Source organism: Pan troglodytes, chromosome 15, assembly GCF_028858775.2.
Source record: "Pan troglodytes isolate AG18354 chromosome 15, NHGRI_mPanTro3-v2.0_pri, whole genome shotgun sequence".
Taxonomy (NCBI): Eukaryota; Metazoa; Chordata; class Mammalia; order Primates; family Hominidae; genus Pan; species Pan troglodytes.
The window spans coordinates 33,831,086-33,849,140 of record NC_072413.2 but is presented as its reverse complement, the minus strand read 5'-3'; the positions used below and the strand labels follow the sequence as shown (position 1 = coordinate 33,849,140).

The 18,055-nt window shown below is 37.7% G+C and overlaps 1 protein-coding gene across 17 annotated transcripts in view; it reads left to right on the top strand.

Moving 5' to 3' along the window:
* The window catches only part of RALGAPA1 (Ral GTPase activating protein catalytic subunit alpha 1), a 270,569-nt gene that overhangs the window by 194,647 nt on the left and 57,867 nt on the right, over positions 1 to 18,055 (top strand). For all 17 annotated transcript variants that reach the window (XR_010150907.1, XM_001141541.7, XM_063792836.1 and 14 more), the window contains one exon: positions 8,918 to 9,041. Coding sequence is in view for 16 of the 17 variants with exons in the window: in XM_001141541.7 (XP_001141541.2) it covers positions 8,918 to 9,041 (124 nt within the window). In the remaining variant the exon portion in view is untranslated. The remainder of the gene's footprint in view (positions 1 to 8,917; positions 9,042 to 18,055) is intronic.

Here is an 18,055-nt window from a genome sequence, read left to right as displayed (position 1 = left end):
CCCCAATCTAATTTTTAGATTATTTTAGTCCCTCTGAAAAGAAACCTGGTATCCATTACCCACCAGCCTTTCTTTCCCCCCAGCCTTAGATAACACATATCTACTTTCTGTCTCTATAAATTTGCCTATTCTGGACATTTCATATAAATGGAATCAAATAATATGTGGGTTTTTGTGGCAGCTTTTTTTTACTTAGCATGATGATTTCAAAGTTCATTCACAATGCAGCATGTTTCTACTTTATTTCTTTTTATTACCAGAAAATATCTCATTATATTGATAAATATTTGTTTATCCATTCATCAGTCGATGGACATTTCAGTTGGTTTCACTTTTGGGCGAATATGAATAATGCTGCTGTGAACATTCATGTACAGTTTTTTGTGTGGACATGTTTTGAATATATACCTAGGAGTAGAATTGCTGGATGATATGATAACTCTCTGTTTCACCATTGGAGGAACTGCAAACTGTTTTACACACCAGCTGTACCATTTTACCTTCCCACCGATGATGTATGAGTGTTACATACTCTCCATGCCCTAGCCTACACTCGTTATTGTCATTCTTTTTTATTATACTCATCTTAGTGGATATAAAGTGGAATCTTGTGAGTTTGTGAGTTTTTTTAGTATTGCTTTTTCCTGTACAGCTTTGATCAGCCTAAAATATCTCATGATTTTGATTTGCATTTCCCTAATGACTTATCATGAGTATTTTTCATTGCTATGATAATTGACTATATATATGTTCTTTGAAAAAATGCCTATTTAAATGTGTACTGGGTTGAATAGTATTCTCTCAGAATCTCATGTCCACCCTGAAACTCAGAGTGCAATTTGGAAGTAGAGTTTTCAGAGTTATGATGAGGTCACACTGCACTAGATTTGACCCTAAATCTGATTACTTGTGTCATTATAAGAAAGCCATGTGAAGAAACACTTCTGCATACAGGGGAAAGATGGGTATGTAGAGATGGAAGCAGAAATTGTAGTCTTACAGCCACAAGCCAAGAAATGCTGAAGAATTGTCAGCAACAACTAGAATCTTAGAAGAGGCAAGGAAGGATGCTCCCCTAGAACCTTTGGAAGGTGCATGGCCCTGTCTATGCCTTGATTTCTGACTTTTAGCATACAGCACTGTGAGAGAATAAATATTTTTTGTTGAAAGCAACCTAGTTTGTGTAATTTGTTACAGAAACCCTAGGAAAATAATATAAACGTCTTTGCCTATTTTTAAAATTGGGTTATGTGACTGGGCGTGGAGGCTCACACCTGTAATCCCAGCACTTTGGGAGGCCAAGGCAGGTGGATCACATGAGGTCAGGAGTTCAAGACCAGCCTGGCCAACATAGTGAAACCCCGTCTCTACTAAAAATACAAAAATTAGCCAAGCATGGTGGTGCACACCTGTAATCCCTGTTACTCAGGAGGCTGAGACACTAGAATCGCTTGAACCCAGGAAGCAGAGGCTGCAGTGAGCCGACATCATGCCACTGCCCTCCAGGCTGGATGACAGAGGGAGACTCCATCTCAAAAAAAAAAAAAAGAATAAAATACAAAATAAAATAAAATTGGGCTTTTACTATTGACTTTAAAGTTCTTTATATGTATGTTCTAGATACAAGTTCTTTATCAGATATATGATTTGCAATTTTTTTCTCATTCTGTAAATTGTCATTTCACTTTCATGATGGCATCACTCATAGCACAAAAAATTTAATTTTGATGAAGTTCAGTTTACCTATTTTTATTTTGTCACTTGTGTTTTTGTGTTGTATTTAAAAAGACTTTGCCTAGGCCGGGCACGGTGGCTCACGCCTGTAATCCCCGCACTTTAGGAGGCCAAGGAGGGCGGATCATGAGGTCAGGAGATCGAGACCATCCTGGCTAACATGGTGAAACCCCATCTCTACTAAAAATACAAAAAATTAGTGGGGCGTGGTGGCGGGTGCCTGTAGTCCCAACCACTCAGGAGGCTGAGGCAGGAGAGTGGCATGAACCTGGGAAGCGGAGCTTGCAGTGAGCCGAGATTGCGCCACTGCACTCCAGCCTGGGCGACAGAGCAAGACTCTGTCTCAAAAAAAAAAAAAAAAAGAAGAAGACCTCGCCTAATGTAAGATCCTTTGTTGTTTTTTATTTTTTGTTTTTAATGAGTTTTATAGTTTCAGCCCTTACATTTTTGATTTATGAGTCATTTGATTCAATTTTTTATATGGTGGAAGAGTCTGACTTCTTTTTTTTTTTTTTTTTTTTTGAAACAGAGTTTCATTCTGTCACCCAGGCTGGGGTACAGTGATGCAGTCACAGCTCACTGCAACCTCAACTTCCTGGGCTCAAGTGATCTTCCTGCATCAGCCTCCCAGGTAGCTGGGACTGCAGACGCATGCCACCACGCCTGGCCAATTTTTAAATTTTTGTAGAGATGAGGTCTCACTATGTTGTCTAGGCTGGTCTTGAACTCCTGAGCTCTAACAGTCTTCCTAACAGCCTCCCAAAGTGCTGGGATTACAGGCATGAGCCATTGTGCCTGGCCCCAACTTCATTCTTTTTCATGTAGATATCTCATTGTCCCAGTACCATTTGTTGAAAACACTATTCATTGAAATGTCTTGATACCATTATCAAAAAGCAATTAACTGTAAATATGAGTTTATTTCTGGTCACATGATTCTGTTCCACTGATTTGTGTGTCTCATCTTACATCATTACTATGAGTGCTTTGATGACTTTTGTAGCAAGTTTTGAAATCAAGAAGTATGAGTTCTCCAATTCTATTCTTTTTCAAGATTGTTTTGGCCATTTTGGGTCTATTACATTTTCCTGTGAATTTTTGGATGAGCTAGTCAATTTCAGAGGGTTTTTTTCCTGTTTTCTCTTTTTCTTTTTTGTGGAGATAGAGTCTCACTCTTTTGCCCAGCCTAGAGTGCAATGGCATGATCAGAGCTCACTGCAGCCTGGAACTCCTGGGCTCAAGTGATCCTCCCACCTCACCTCATCCTCCCCAGTAGCTAGGACTACAGGCATGTGCCACCATGCCCAGCCAATTTTTTTTTTGTAGAGACGAGGTCTCACTGTGTTGCCCAGGCTGGGTGTTTTTCTTTTTCCTTTTTTTTTTTTCTTTTCTGAGATGGAGTCTCGCTGTCACTAGGCTGGAGTGCAGTGGCACGATCTCAGCTCACTGCATCCTCCACCTCCCAGGTTCAAGTGATTCTCCTGCCTCAGCCTCCCGAGTAGCTGGGACTACAGGCGCACGCAACCACACCCAGCTGATTTTTGTATTTTTAGTAGAGATGAGGTTTCACCATGTTGGCCAGAATGGTCTCGCCCCGTCTATCTCTTGACCTCATGATCCGCCCGCCTTGGCCTCCCTAAGTGCTGGGATTATAGGCATGAACCACCATGCCCGGCCCCAGGCTGGTCTTAAACTCCTGGCCTCAAGTAGTCCTCCTGCCTCAGCCTCACAAAGTGTTGGGATTACAGGCATGAGTGACCACACTCAGCCAAGCTTGCCAATTTCTATTATCAAAGGCAGCTGGGATTTTGATAGGGATTACATTAAATCTGTAGATCAGTTTGGGGGATGCTATCATCTTAACAATATTAAGTCTTTAGGCCCATGAACATGAGTTTTTTTTAATGTAGATCTTTAATTTCTTTCAACAACGTTTTATAATTTTCAAAATATAAGTTTTGCACTTCACAGTAAATTTATACCCAAGTATTATTCTTTTGGGTGCTATTATAAAAGAATTTTTTAAATTTTGTTTTTTGTTTTTGGATTGTTTATTGCTAGTGTATGGAACATCAGTTTTTGTGTATTTGATCTTATATCTTGCAGCCTTGCTGAACTTGTTTATTAGCTCTAATAGCCTTTTTAGCGGATTCCTTAGGATTTTCTATATAAAAAGTCACCTCATGTGCAAGTCAGATATTTTTGCTTCTTCCTTTCTAATCAAATTATTAATTCAAAGTCTTCATTTATTATAGGTCTATTGGAGCATTCTGTTTCTTTTTAAGGTTGGTTTTAGAAATTGTGTCTTTTGGCCAGGCGCAGTGGCTCACATCTGTAATCCCAGCACTTTGGGAGACTGAGGAGGGCGGATCACAAGGTCAGGAGATCAAAACCATCTGGCTAACATGGTGAAACCCCATCTGTACTAAAAATACAAAAAATTAGCCGGGCGTGGTGGTGGGCGCCTGTAGTCCCAGCCACTTGGGAGACTGAGGCAGGAGAATGGTGTGAACCCAGGAGGCGGAGCTTGCAGTGAGCAGAGATCACGCCACTGCACTCCAGCCTGGGCGAGAGAGCAAGACTCCATCTCAAAAAAAAACAAAAGAAAAAAATTGTGTCTTTCTAGGAATTTGATCATTTTATCTAATTTAATTTGTTGGCATACAAATGCTTATAGCATTTCCTTATAATATTTTTTTATTTCTGTAAAATATATAGTGGTGTCCCTTCTTTCATTCCTGACTGTAGTCATTTTGAGTCTTTTTTTATTGCTTAGTCTAGCTAAAGATGGTTAATTTTGTTGATCATCTTAAAGAGCCAACTTTTGGGTTCATTGATTTTTTTCTCTATTGTTTTTCTCTTCTATTTTATTTATTTCCACTGTAGTCTTTATTATTTTCTTTTCTTTCTTCTGCTTGTTTTGAATTTAATTGTGCTTTCTTTTTTTCTTTTTTTTTTTTTTGGAGACAGGGTCTCACCGTGTCACCCAGGCTGGAGTGCAGTGGCACAATCATGGGTCACTGCAGCCTGGAACTCCCAGGCTCAAGTGATCCTCCCATCTTAGCCTCCCCAAGTAGGGGCCCTGGGACCACTGGTGTGCACCATCACACCCAGCTGGTTTTTTTCTTTTTGTAGAGATGTAGTCTCTCTGTGTTGCCCAGGCTGGTCTCAAACTCCTGGGCTCAAGCAGTTCTTCTACCTTGGCCTCCCCAAGTACTGGGATTACAGGTATGAACCACTGTGCCAGTTTTGTAAGGTGAAAGGTTTGGTTATTGGTATGAAATCTTTTTTAAAACTTTTTGTTCTTTCATTCTGAAAGGAGGTGAATGAAATCTTTTTTAATGGAGGCATTTAGATCTGTAAATTTCCCAATGAGCACTGCTTTACTTACAGGCCATATTTTCATTCATTCTCTCTTTTTATTTTCATTTTTTATTTTCATTCATCTCTAAGTATTTTCTCATTTCCCTTGAGATTTATTCTTTGACCACTGGTAATTTAGGAGTAAATTGTTACATTTTCACACATTTGTGAATTACCCAAATTTTCTTTCATTGATTTCTACTTTCATTCCATTGTGGATAAAAAATATACCTTGCATGATTTCAAATCGTTTAAATTTATCAGGACTTGTTTCTTTTGTTTTTTGTTTTTTGTTTTTTGAGACAGAGTCTCGCTCTGTCGCCCAGGCTGGAGTGCAGTGGCACGGTCTTGGCTCACTGCAACCTCTGCCTCCCAAGTTCACACCATTCTCCTGCCTCAGCCTCCCAAGTAGCTGGGACTACAGGCACCCACCCCCACGCCTGGCTAATTTTTTGTATTTTTAGTAGAGACAGGGTTACACCGTGTTAGCCAGGATGATCTCGATCTCCTGACCTCGTGATCCACCCGCCTCGGCCTCCCAAAGTGCTGGGATTACAGGCGTAAGCCATCGCACCTGGCCAAGGCTTGTTTTATGGTCTATCCTGTAAGTTGTTTCACATATGCTTGAGAAGAATGTATTTTTTGCTACTGTAGGATAGAGTATTCTGTAGAGGTCAGGTAGGTCCGGTTGTCGTATTATTGTTCAAGTCTTCTGTTTCCTTGTTGATATTTTCTAGTTGTTCTGTCCATTATTGAAAGTGGGATATTAAAATCTTCAACTATTATTGAGGAAATGTCTGTTTCTGCCTTCAGTTCTGTCTTTGTTTTGCATCATGTATTTTGGGGCTCTGTTTTTGGGTGCATATATATTTGTAATTTTCATATTTTCCTGTTAGGTTGACATTGTATCATTATGAAATATCTCTATCTCTAACATTTTTTGTGTTAAAGTCTTATATTAGTATAGCCACTGTAGCTCTGTTGGTTTCTATTTTATGGTACTTGTTTCCATTCCTTTGACTTCAACTTTATCTGTGTCTTTGAATCCAAAAATATATTGTTGGTTGGTGTTTGCTTGGTCATTTGTTTATTTTCTAGCAACTTGGTTTCCCCCCAGTAATTAGCCTCTGATCTCCGTGCTCAGATTTTTTAAAAATTGTTTTTCTTTTAGCCTGGCTAATGAGGGGTCTTCCCTGGGTTATCACGTACTTATTGGTCAAAGTTTGTGCTTAGTCCCCTTACCAGTATGATTTTTTTCCCCTTACCATTTGATTTTTATCATTTACTGTTGGATGTGTGTGGCTTGGAGGCTACTATCACAGTTTAGAGTGTTTATGTTTTTTTTTGTCCCACATCCACCAGCAGACTAATAGCTTGAAGGTTCACTCCTGATTACTCTAAAGAGGGTACATCCTTGGGTATGCACACGGTCTTCCAGACTGCAAGGAATGACTGGATGTTATTTTTAAGTCTTAGCTTCCCAGGAGTCGACCCTGAGTTCAGGTTATTCAGTGCCAGTGAGGATTTACCTTGTTTTGATAAGTCTCTGTGTGACTTTGGGAATGCTTTCATGTCTGTCCGTCCTACATCTTACTCTAATTGTTCCTTATTGGGTGCAGCCTAGTGTATGTGCACAGGGTTTTTGACCTCCAAAATTGACTGTGATCCCCAAAGAGTCCTTCTTGGCTGTCTCGTTTCCTGATTCTATTAAAGTTCTGTCTGTTTTGCTTGTCATAGGGCTGCCAGCTTCTCTTAATTGCTTTCCTCCAAGCTCTGTTGCAAATAATGTCAGCCCTTTCAGGCAGAACTGCTACAGAGTTCTTTGTCCTTATAACCTGCTTTTCACCTTAGGCAAAACCTATCTCTCACTACAACCTGACCTGGGGTCACGGACCAGCTTTTCCTGGAGTGACACTGTCACTCTACAAGTCAGCACTTGGGAGGAGTTGGCAGTCCCTGGTCTTAGCTCGCTCTTCTGGCAGAATCTCTACCCTATGAGCAAGCTAGAATGGGGAAGATTGAGACCCTCAACGTTTTGTTCCTGGAGCTTCTGCCCTAAGAGAGGGAGGGAGGGAGAGCAGACCTGGTTCTTTCAGCCACACCTATCTAAAATAGATCTTCTGTAACATGGGGCTAGAGAAGGATGAGAAATGCCTCTAGTAACCTGTCTCTTCCCTGGTGAAGCCATAGCTCCAGATTGGAAGCTGGAGAGAGAGGGAACCTCTGTCTTCTAGGCCTGAGTAGAATGCCCAGGGCAAAACTTCTGCAACATTGAGCTGAGGGAGTGGGGCAAGGAAACAAGATGTAATTCATATATCAAAAGCTCTGTGTTGTTACTGAGATTTAGTGAGTTTCCTTGAATGAATATTTCCCTGTTTGCTCTATGACTTTAGGACAATATACAGGGACTTTAAATAATGTTTTAAATTTTTTCAGCAGATAAGCTGTGTTTTGCTTGGGAGAGAGGCTATGTAGACCCTTATTCTGCAGCTTTGGAAGTCTACCCAACCCCAAATCATATTTTACTGCTTACACTAGCATATCCTACTGATACATCTGACGCACTGGAAGTTTGCCTATGTGCTCATCACCTAAAGTAAAATATTCCATTATTGAAAGCAGCTAAAACATCTTTCTTGCTGATATTCAACCCACTATCATGATTTGGTAACTTACTCCAGATGTGTGGGAAAATTTGGTTGTCAGACTAAATTTTTTAAAGAACTTTAATCCTTATTTACTTGTTGTTGTTGCAGGGTTTTTTTTTTTTTTTAATTCCTACATGGTATAGTAGTGAAAACTTTGCTAATGGTCTTAAAGTTTTTTAACCCAAGCTTTGTTAAATCAACCTAAAGTAAATGTAGCATGACTTAGTTAGCTTGGAAAGCCAAATTTCAAAGCTAAATTTCAAACAAGAAATGTGCTTTTATAAACATTTTTAATTTTAGAGAGGACTAAAAATAAAATGTCTAAGAACTTGGCTATTACTCCATACAGTTTTGTATTTGTAAACCAAGCTGCATAACTATGCTTTCATCAACAATGGACCACATATACGACAGTAGTCCCATAAGATTATAATACCTTATTTTTGCTGCACCCTTTCTGTTTAGGTGTATTTACATACACACATACTTAACAGTATGTCATAATTGCCTACAGTATTCCTACAGTAACATGTTGTACAGATTTGTAGCTTAGCAACAATGGGATATACCTGATAGCCAAGGTTGTGTAGCAGGCTGTACCATCTAGGTTTATGTGAGTACATCTATAATGTTCACACAATAACAGAATTGCCTAAAGACACATTTCTCAGAATTTATCCCTGTTGTTAAGCAACACATAACTGTGTGTGTTTCTTCTTCTACCTCGTAAGTACTTTGAAGGATTAGGTCCTTTCTCACTCATCTCTGTACTCCTACTTAGTTCTAAAATGCAGTCCCTTCAACCATGGGATTCGGCTACATTGCAAAACAGACAACTCTTAAGATGCTTATGTATTCACACCTATGTGTCCTTCCTGATGCTCTTTCTCTTCATTTGTCAAATCTTTCTTACCTTCATCTAACTCAATTTTATCTTCTCCTTTAAGTTTCTGTTTTTGCAGTCAAAAGTGATCGTGCCTGTCTTTTATTCCAATGGCAATTTTGTAGTAATTTTTTACTTACATTGCATTTATATCTCCTTCTGTAGACTATAAGATCTAATTCTTTTTCATCTTTTTATTGCTACATACTTTGTACATAGAACTTAATTGTTGGATGAATGAGTAGATAAAATAGTGATTAAATTAATGGTGTAATCTTTTGTTTTATAGCCGAGAGACACACAAGATTGCAGTATTTTATGTTGCTGAAGGACAAGAAGACAAACACTCCATTCTCACCAATACAGGAGGAAGTCAAGCATATGAAGATTTTGTAGCTGGTCTTGGTTGGGAGGTATTATTTTTAAATTATACGAAATATTTATATTTGGAAGCATAAGCTTATTTTTCTTTTTTTTCCTAGCTTATTATAGAAGTATTATTTTAGGAGATACAACAACTTAACAACTAGTTTGTTATTGTTTCTGCCTTCCATTTTGTCTGCACATACAGCAGCAGTTGGGACTTTGAAAGGAAAGATGTTGACTATTTTATGAGAGAGTATATTGTGAAAGAGTACTAAACTCAATAGGTTTATAAGATCTGGATTTTCCTTACAGCTGTGACCACTGGACTGGTGGTCTTCAAACTAGGACCTAATGGCTATGCAAAGGCTTTCCAGGAATGTGTGGGTATACATAGTTTTGAGGAAATTAGCTTCCAGATCCTCAAGTTTACCAAAACTAATGCCAGAAAACCCTTCTACAGTCTCTTGTCTCTCATTTACTTTGTAAAAGAAAAGCATACTACTTACCCATCCCAAATCCTACATTGTCCCAGAGGGTTTTAGCACCAACAAAATAGACAGTTCTAGTGGGTATACTTTTAGGAGAAAGTCCCTGTCAGCAAAGCAAGAAATATTGAAAGGTGTTATACTTTATGTCATTCAAGAAACCAACCCATGTCAAGGTTCCTGTACCAAATCTGTCTGTCTTAGAATTATAACTCAGAAGGTGGGTATTTGTCATAAGGATTTGTATAAGTATGTTTATTTGAATTGAAAAATGAAGTACCAGACATGTTCTAACAGAAAGTAAATCTGATGTGGGTAATTGGCTTGTGATCAATTTAATACCAGACATTTTACATATATTGAATCAGCCAAATCTGTAGCTCCAAGATTTTGATGAAAATACACTTAAAGCACATATATTTATTATATAGTACACTGGAAATTGTATCCTTGGCTACCATTTAAACTTTTGATAAAAATTATTATTACAGTTTTCAATTTAATAGTTTCCCAAAATTGCTATAGAGAGTATATGAGCAAAATTGTTAAAGAGCACTGCATTAGACTATAAGCTTCTAGAGGGCAGGCATTTTCATCTCAGTGATTTTTTTTTTTAATTCCAAGTTCCTTTCACAGTGTCTGATATGTCAGCCTTTAGTGTTTTATATAGATTTTTATGGCTAATCTAACCTATTTTTTTATTGTTTTTTCCTCGGGATACATAGCTTATTTATAAATGTGTAGTTTAATTTCAAAATATGTGAGTTTTTTCTAGATATCGTTATTGATACCTAATTCTATACCATTGTGATCACAGAATATACTCTGTAAGATATCAGTATTTTGAAATATAATATATCCCAGTATAGGTACCCTGTTCCCTTGAAAACAATGTGTATACTCTGTCATTATTGAGTGTAATGAACTAGGTATGTCAATTAGGTCAAGGTGGTTGTTGGTAGTGTTTAGATCAGTATGTTTTTACTGACTTCATTTCTTTTAAAAAATTTTATTGCTACATAATAATTGTACATATTTATGTGGAACATATAATTTTGGTAAGTGCATACAATGTGTAGTGATCAGTTCAGGGTATTTAGGATACCCATCACTTCAAACATTTATCATTTGTTTGTGTTGGGAACATTTCAAATCTCCTCTTCTAGCTATTCTGACATAATATATTATTGTTAACTACAGTCATGCTAATGTGCTATTGAACAGTAGGACTTATTCCTTCTATCTCACTATATGTTTCGTATTCATTAGCCAACCTATCTTCATATCCACACCACAACCACCACCTTCACCTGCCTCTGGTAACTGTCATTCTATTCTTTACCTCCATGAGATCAACTTTTTTAGCTCCCACATATGAGTGAGAACATGTTATGTTTGTCTTTCTGTGTCTGGTTTATTTGTCTTATAATGACCTCCAATTCTATCCATGCTTCTGCAAATGATAGGATTCCATTTCTTTTTATGGCTGAATAGTATTGCATTGTGTATGCATACCACATTTTCTTTATTCATTCATCTGTTGATGGATATTTACGTTATTTCCATATCTTGGCTGTTGTGAATAAAGCTGCAATAAATATGGCAGTGCAGGTATCTGTTTGATATACTGATTTCCTTTTCTTTGAATAAATACCCAGTAGTGGAATTGATGGATCATATTAACCTGCTGTTTTATCTTAAGTGAGTTATTTAAGCTCTGTTTGCCTCTTTGCTTATTTGTCAAACGTGTAGTATACTTTTTTACCCAACAGAGATGATGTGAAGTTCAATTGAGCTTATGTATGTGAAAATGCTTTGAAAAGTATAAAAAACATCCTAAGTAGATTTTCTGTTAAAAAAAGTAAAATACCATAAAAGTATTAGTAAAAGTAAGGGAGACATGAAAAAGAACAAGTTAGGAAGATTTACACTTCTTGATTTCAAAACTTACTACACAGCAATGCTAATCAAGATAGTGTGGATAGATCCTGGGGCAGAACTTAGGAAAAAGAAAAAGAAGATAGTGTAGTACTGCTGGTACAAGGATAGACATATAGATCAGTGGAATAGAATTGAGAGTCCAGAAATAGACCCCATATTTGTGGTCAGCCGTTTTTGACAAGGGTGCCACAACCATCCAATGGAGAAAGAATAGTCTTTTCAACAAATGGTGCTGACATTATGAGCCATATGCAAAGAATGAAACCAGACTCTTACCCCATACCATATACAAAAATTAACTCCAAATGGATCACAGACCTAAATGTTAAGACCTAGAATTTTAAAACTTTAGAAGAAAATATAGGAGTAAATCCTCATTATCTTGGATTTTGCAAAGGATTTTTAGATAAGACACAAATCATGAGCAACAAAGACAAAACCAGATAATTGTACTTTATTAAAATTAAAATTTTTGTGCTTCAAGGTGAAGTCTGATAAGAGACTAGTATCTAGAATATACAAACTAGTTATACAAATCAATGATTAGAAGATACCCAACTAAAAAATGATCAAAGGGCCTAATAGACATTTCTCCAGAAAAGATATATGACCAATAAGCACATGAAAAGGTGCTCAACATCCTTTGCTGTTGGAGAAATGCAAATCAAAACCATAGTAGGTATCATTTCACACCCATTAAGATAACTATAATCAGAAAGTCAGGTAATAACAACTGTTGGCTAGGATTAGGAGCAATCTGAACCCTCATACACTGCTAGTAGGTATGTAAAATGTGCAACCACTGTGGAAAACATTCTGGCAGTTCATCAAACAGTTAAATGTTGAGTTGCCATGTGACCAAACAGTTCTACCCCCAAAGTATATACCCAAGGGAAATGAAAGCATATGTCCATGCAAAAGCCTGGCCATGAATGTTCTTGGCAGCATTATTTACTCTAGCAAAATGGTAGAAACAACCCAGATGTCCATCAATGGATGAATGGCTAAACTGTGGTATATCCAATAAAAGGGAATATTATTCGGTCATAAAAAGGAACAAAGTGATTATGTGCTACAGCATGAATGTACCTTGAAAACATTGTGCTAAATGAAAGAAACCAATCATCAAGATCACATATTAATGGTCCATTTATATGTAATATCCACAATAGGTGTATTTATAGAGACAGAAAGTAGGTTAATGGTTGCTTAGGGCTAGTTAAGGGCATGAGGGAGGAGGGGGGTGACAACTAAAAGATATGGGGTTTCTTTGGGAAATGATGAAAATGTTCTATAATTGACTGTAGTGATGATTGCACTTAACTGTGAATATCCTGAAATCCATTAAATTGTACAGAGGAGATTTCCACTTCTGGGAAAGTCAAATAGATATACTTTCTGTATTCTTCCTACTGAGTACAATAAGCATAAGACATTACATATAAAACAAGCATAAGAAGACTCTGAAAGACGGAGAAAAGACAGAATAACTAGGGACTTTAGGACGGAAGAATGACATAGTGGCGCATTTTCTGTGTTTTCTTTTTTGCCTCATATATCCCAGACTTGGAGCTGAAGAAGTCAGCAACCTAGAAACACCAATGAGTGCAAACAAAAAGCACCAACCAAAGCCTGCTCTTTCTAGCCAAAGGACCAGGAAAGGAGCAACCTAAAAAGAAAGAAAAACATTTAGATAATAACTGCACTACTGTAGCCAAACACCACAGACAATTCCTTGACCCCATCCCCAACCTGACAGCAAAGGTCAGGTAAGGAGCCTAGACTTCCATCTTCATGAGGCTGTAATGAGGTGCCCCCAACACCACACTGGGCTAGTATCAAATAGTGCCAGAGAAGGCCAAGTAGAAATCCAAGACTTTCATGTCTACCAGTTGGTAATGAGTCTCCCATTCACACCCAAGTGTCAGTGGAAACTACATGGGAAATGTAGAATTCCATCGCCACCAATATTACTGAGGCACCTGCTGTCCACTGGAGTCATTTCAGAGGAGGCCTCATGGAGAATTGGGACTTTTACCATCACCCAGCAGTAGTGAGGTCACCCTTACGACTGTGTCAGTGAACATCACATAGGAAGCCAGAACTCCTGCCTCCACATATCAGTAATGAGGATCTTCCCTGTTTCCCAGGTGTCAACAGAGATTGAGTAAGGAACATATAATTTTACCTCCACCTGGCAGAAACAAGTCAGCACTTTCACCTGATTCTCTGCTCTTTTCCCTCATACAGCAGAGTCTTCAAACAACCAGCTAAAACAGGAATTTTAAATAAGATCCAGAGTCTTATGAAAATGTGTACATTTCAATAAAAAATTACACATCATATCCAGAACCAGGAAAATCTCAAACTGAATTTTAAAAAAAGACAGCAGATGCCCACACCAAGATTACAAATATTTAAAACAACCTTCATAGAAATGCTTCAGTAATTGGTAACACATTTGAAACAAATGAAAAATAGTCTCAGCAAAGAAATAGAAAATGTAAAGAACAACCAAATGAAAGTTTTAGAGTGAAAAATGTAATAACTGAAATAAAAGGCTCTGTAGTTGTACCCAGCAACCAAGTGGAGTGGGAATGGGGGTTCAGAAGAATCAGTAAACTGGAAGATAAAACAGTAGAAACAGCCTAAACAGCACAGAAAACAAACTTAGGCTGGGCATGGTGGCTTACACCTGTAACCCTAGCATTTTGTGAGGCTGAAGCTGGAGATTGCTTGAGCCAGGAGTTTTGAGACCAGCCTGGGCAACATAGTGAGATCCCATCTCTCCAGAAATATACAAAAATTAACCAGGTGTGGTGGCAGGCAACTGTGATCCCAGCTACTTGGGAAGATGAGATGGGAGGATTGCTTGAGTCCCAGAGGTGGAGGTTACAGTGAGTAAAGATCATGTCACTGCTCTCCAGCCTGGGTGATAGAGCAGACCCTGTCTCAAAAAAAAAAAAAAAAAAAAAAAAAAAAAAAAAAAAAAAGAAAAGAAAAGAAAAAGAAAAAAAAAGGAAAAGAAAAGAAACCTAAAAATAATGAACAGAGCATCAGGGACCTGAGGGACATTAACAAAAAAAAAAAAAAAAAGTCTAGCATTCTGTTATCTGAGTCCAAGAAGGAGAGGAGAAAGAGCCTGGGTCTGAAAAAGTACTGGAAATACTTGAAGAAAGTGCTGAAAACTTCCTAAATTTGGTGAGAGACATAAAGCTGTAGATTCAAAAAGGTCGGTGAAACCCAAACAGGATAAATCAAAAGAAATCTATAGTAACACACATCATAATTTAATTTCTGAAAGCTAAAGACAAAAATTCTTGAAAGCATCCAGAGAAAAAGTGTACCTTATCTGTGGGGGGAAACTATTAAAGAGATAGCAAATTTCTTATCAGAAACTGTGGGAGCCAGGTGCTGAAAGAAAAAAGAACTGTCAACTCAGAATCTGTTTTTTGTTTGTTTATTTTGTCTGTTTGTTTTCAGGTGGAGTCTCGCTCTGTCATTCAGGCTGGAGTGCAGTGGCATGATCTCGGCTCATTGCAACCTCCACCTCCTGGGTTCAAGTGATTCTTGTGCCTCAGCCTCCCGACGAAGCTGGGATTACAGTCATGCGCCACCACACCCAGCTAATTTTTTTTGTAATTTTGGTAGAGACAGGGTTTCAACATGTTGGCCAGGCTGGTCTCAAACTCCTGGTCTCAGGCAATCCTCCCACCTCCCCCTCCCAAAGTGCTGGGATTACAGGCATGAGCCACTGTGCCCAGCAGACCCAGAATCTGATAGCTCGCAAACATATCCTTCAGGAATGAAGAGAAGGTCAAAACATTCTCAAATGAAGAGAAACTTAGAGAACTTGTTACTAACAGACCTACCCTAAAACAATCACTGAAAGAAGTTTTATTAATAGAAAGGAAATGATAAAAGGAGGAATTTTGAAACATCAGGAAGGCAGACCATGGCAAGAAAAAAATGGATAGATGCAATCACTGTGCTTTCTCATCTTGAGTTGTCTTAATTATTTTTGACTGTTGAAGCAAAAATTATAACACTGTCTAATGTGTTTTCAAATATATGTAGAGGAAATATTTATGACAATTATATTTCAAACAGGGATGGTAAAGGAACATATAATAAGGTAGGGTTACTTTACTTAAACTGGTAAAATGACAACACTAGTAGGCTGTGATAAGTTATGTATATATAATGTAACACATAGAGCAACCACTACAAAACTGTACAACAGTGTACACTCAAAAGAATGATAGTTAAAAACAGAGTTCTAGAAAATGTTCAGGTTAGCCACAGGAGGCAGGAAAAATAAAACAGAAATGAAAAACAGAAAACAGAAAATAAGATGGCAAGCTTAAGCCCTAACTTGTCAATAATTACATGAAATATAAATGATCTAAATGTACCAATTAAAAGACAGAGATTGGCAGAGTGGATTAAAAAATATGACCCACCTACGTGTTACCTAAAAGAAACTCACTTGAAATATAAGAATATAGGCTGGGCGCAGTGGCTCATGCTTGTAATCCCAACACTTTGGGAGGCCAAGGTGGGCGGATCACCTGAGGCCAGGAGTTCGAGACCAGCCTGGCCAACATGGCAAAACCCCCTCTCTACTAAAAGTGCAAAAATTAGCCGGGCGTGGTGGCAGACACCTGTAATCCCAACTACTCAGGAGGCTGAGGCAGGAGAATTGCTTGAACCCAGGAGGCGGAGGTTGCAGTGAGCCAAGATCACGCCACTGCACTCCAGCCTGGGTGACAAGAGCGAGACTCCATCTCAAAAAAAAAATAAATAAATAAAATATATATATATAAAACAATATAGCCTGGCAGAAAGTAAAAGGATAGAAAAAGTTATATTGTGCAAACATCAATCAAAGAAAAGCCAGAGTGACTGCATTAATATCAGATCAACTTTAGAGCAAAGAGAATTACTGGAGACCAGAAGGACATTATATAATTATAGAAGGATCAGTTCACCAAGAAGACATAGCAATGCTAAATACATGTGCACCAAATAACAGAGCTACAAAATATGTGACACTAAAGCTGATAGAACTGAAAGAAGAAATAGAGAAATTCACAATTATAGTTGGAGACTTCACTCCTCAACAGTTAAGAGGAAAACTAGACAAAATCAGCAAGTACATGGAGGAATTCAACAACAGCAGCTACCAACAAGATCTAATCTACATATGTAAAATATTCCACCCAACAATGGCAGAATATATGTTATTTTCAAGTTCCCACAGAACATATACCAAGACAGATCATATCCTGGGCCATAAAACAAGCCTCAACAAATTTAAAAGCATTGAAATAATAGAGTATGTCCTTGAACCCCAATGGAATCAAACTTGAAATCATTAACAAAAAGATAACAGGAAAATCTCCAAACACTTGAAAAGGTTACATCCTATGTCCTTTAATTCATACAACATTCTTGAAATGATAGTTATAGAAGTGAAGAACAGATGAGTGAGTGATTGCCAGGGGTTAAGGAGGGGATAGAGTAGGAGGGAAGTGGGTATGGCTCACATAAGAGGGCAATATGGGGGATTCTTGAATTTTTGAACATGCTCTCTTAACTATATCAATGTCATCAGTATCCTGGTGGTGATAGAGTTTTGCACTGGGGGGCTCTGGGTAAAGTGTACATGGGATTTCTTTTTAATTTTTTCATTTCTTCATATGACTCTCCAGATGTTTAATTTAAACAATAGAGATCAGCAAATGTGAAGTGTTTACAGCAAAGGAACACTAAACTGAGACTTTCTCCTTTACGTTATCAGAGAATTGACTTGAAAATAAGTAACTTTCTGAACTAAAGTAAAACAAAACAAAAAATCTACCTGGAGATACCATTTGTCACCTATCAGATTAGCAAAGATCATAAAGTGTGATAATATACTATATTTGAAAGGCTATGAGGGAAACAGGCATTCTCATACATTGTTGGTGGCATCTGTGGAGGGCAACTTGGTAGTGTGTTTTGAAATTAGAAGTCCACATGCCCTTTGACTTAAAGTTTCACGTTTAACTATTTGTCCGTAGCTGTACTTTCACAAATGGAGCATGATATGAGTTCAGTGTTATTTGCTGCAGCATTGACTGTGATAGCAAAAGACAGAAAACAACCTAAATGTCCTTCAAGTAGGGGACTAAATGATTGTACCTCAGTAAAATGAACTTCTGTGAAGCCAGGAACCAAAAATGAGGAATCTACTTACTAATAAGGAGTGGTTTTCAAGGTATATTAATTCCAAAAGCAAGATGCAGAATGTTTTATATGCATGTACTGTGTGTATGTGCACACAAACGTGAATGGATGTGTGCATATAAACATATAAGAATTTAATTATATATGCAGATAATATTTTTCTAAAGATACTTAAATTGCTTTCTGAGAAGGTAACTGAGTAGTTGCAGGCGAGAGACATGGAAGGAAGAATTTTGGTATGCTTTTTTAATGCTTTAAAATTTTTAATTATGTAAATGTATTACTGAGTTAAAAATAAATTTTAAACTGGAAGAGATTGAGGTAATCTTACAGTAATGGCACAAAAATCTAACAATCATATATGTATTCAGCCATTAGTAACTGACACTGATATTTGAGATGTG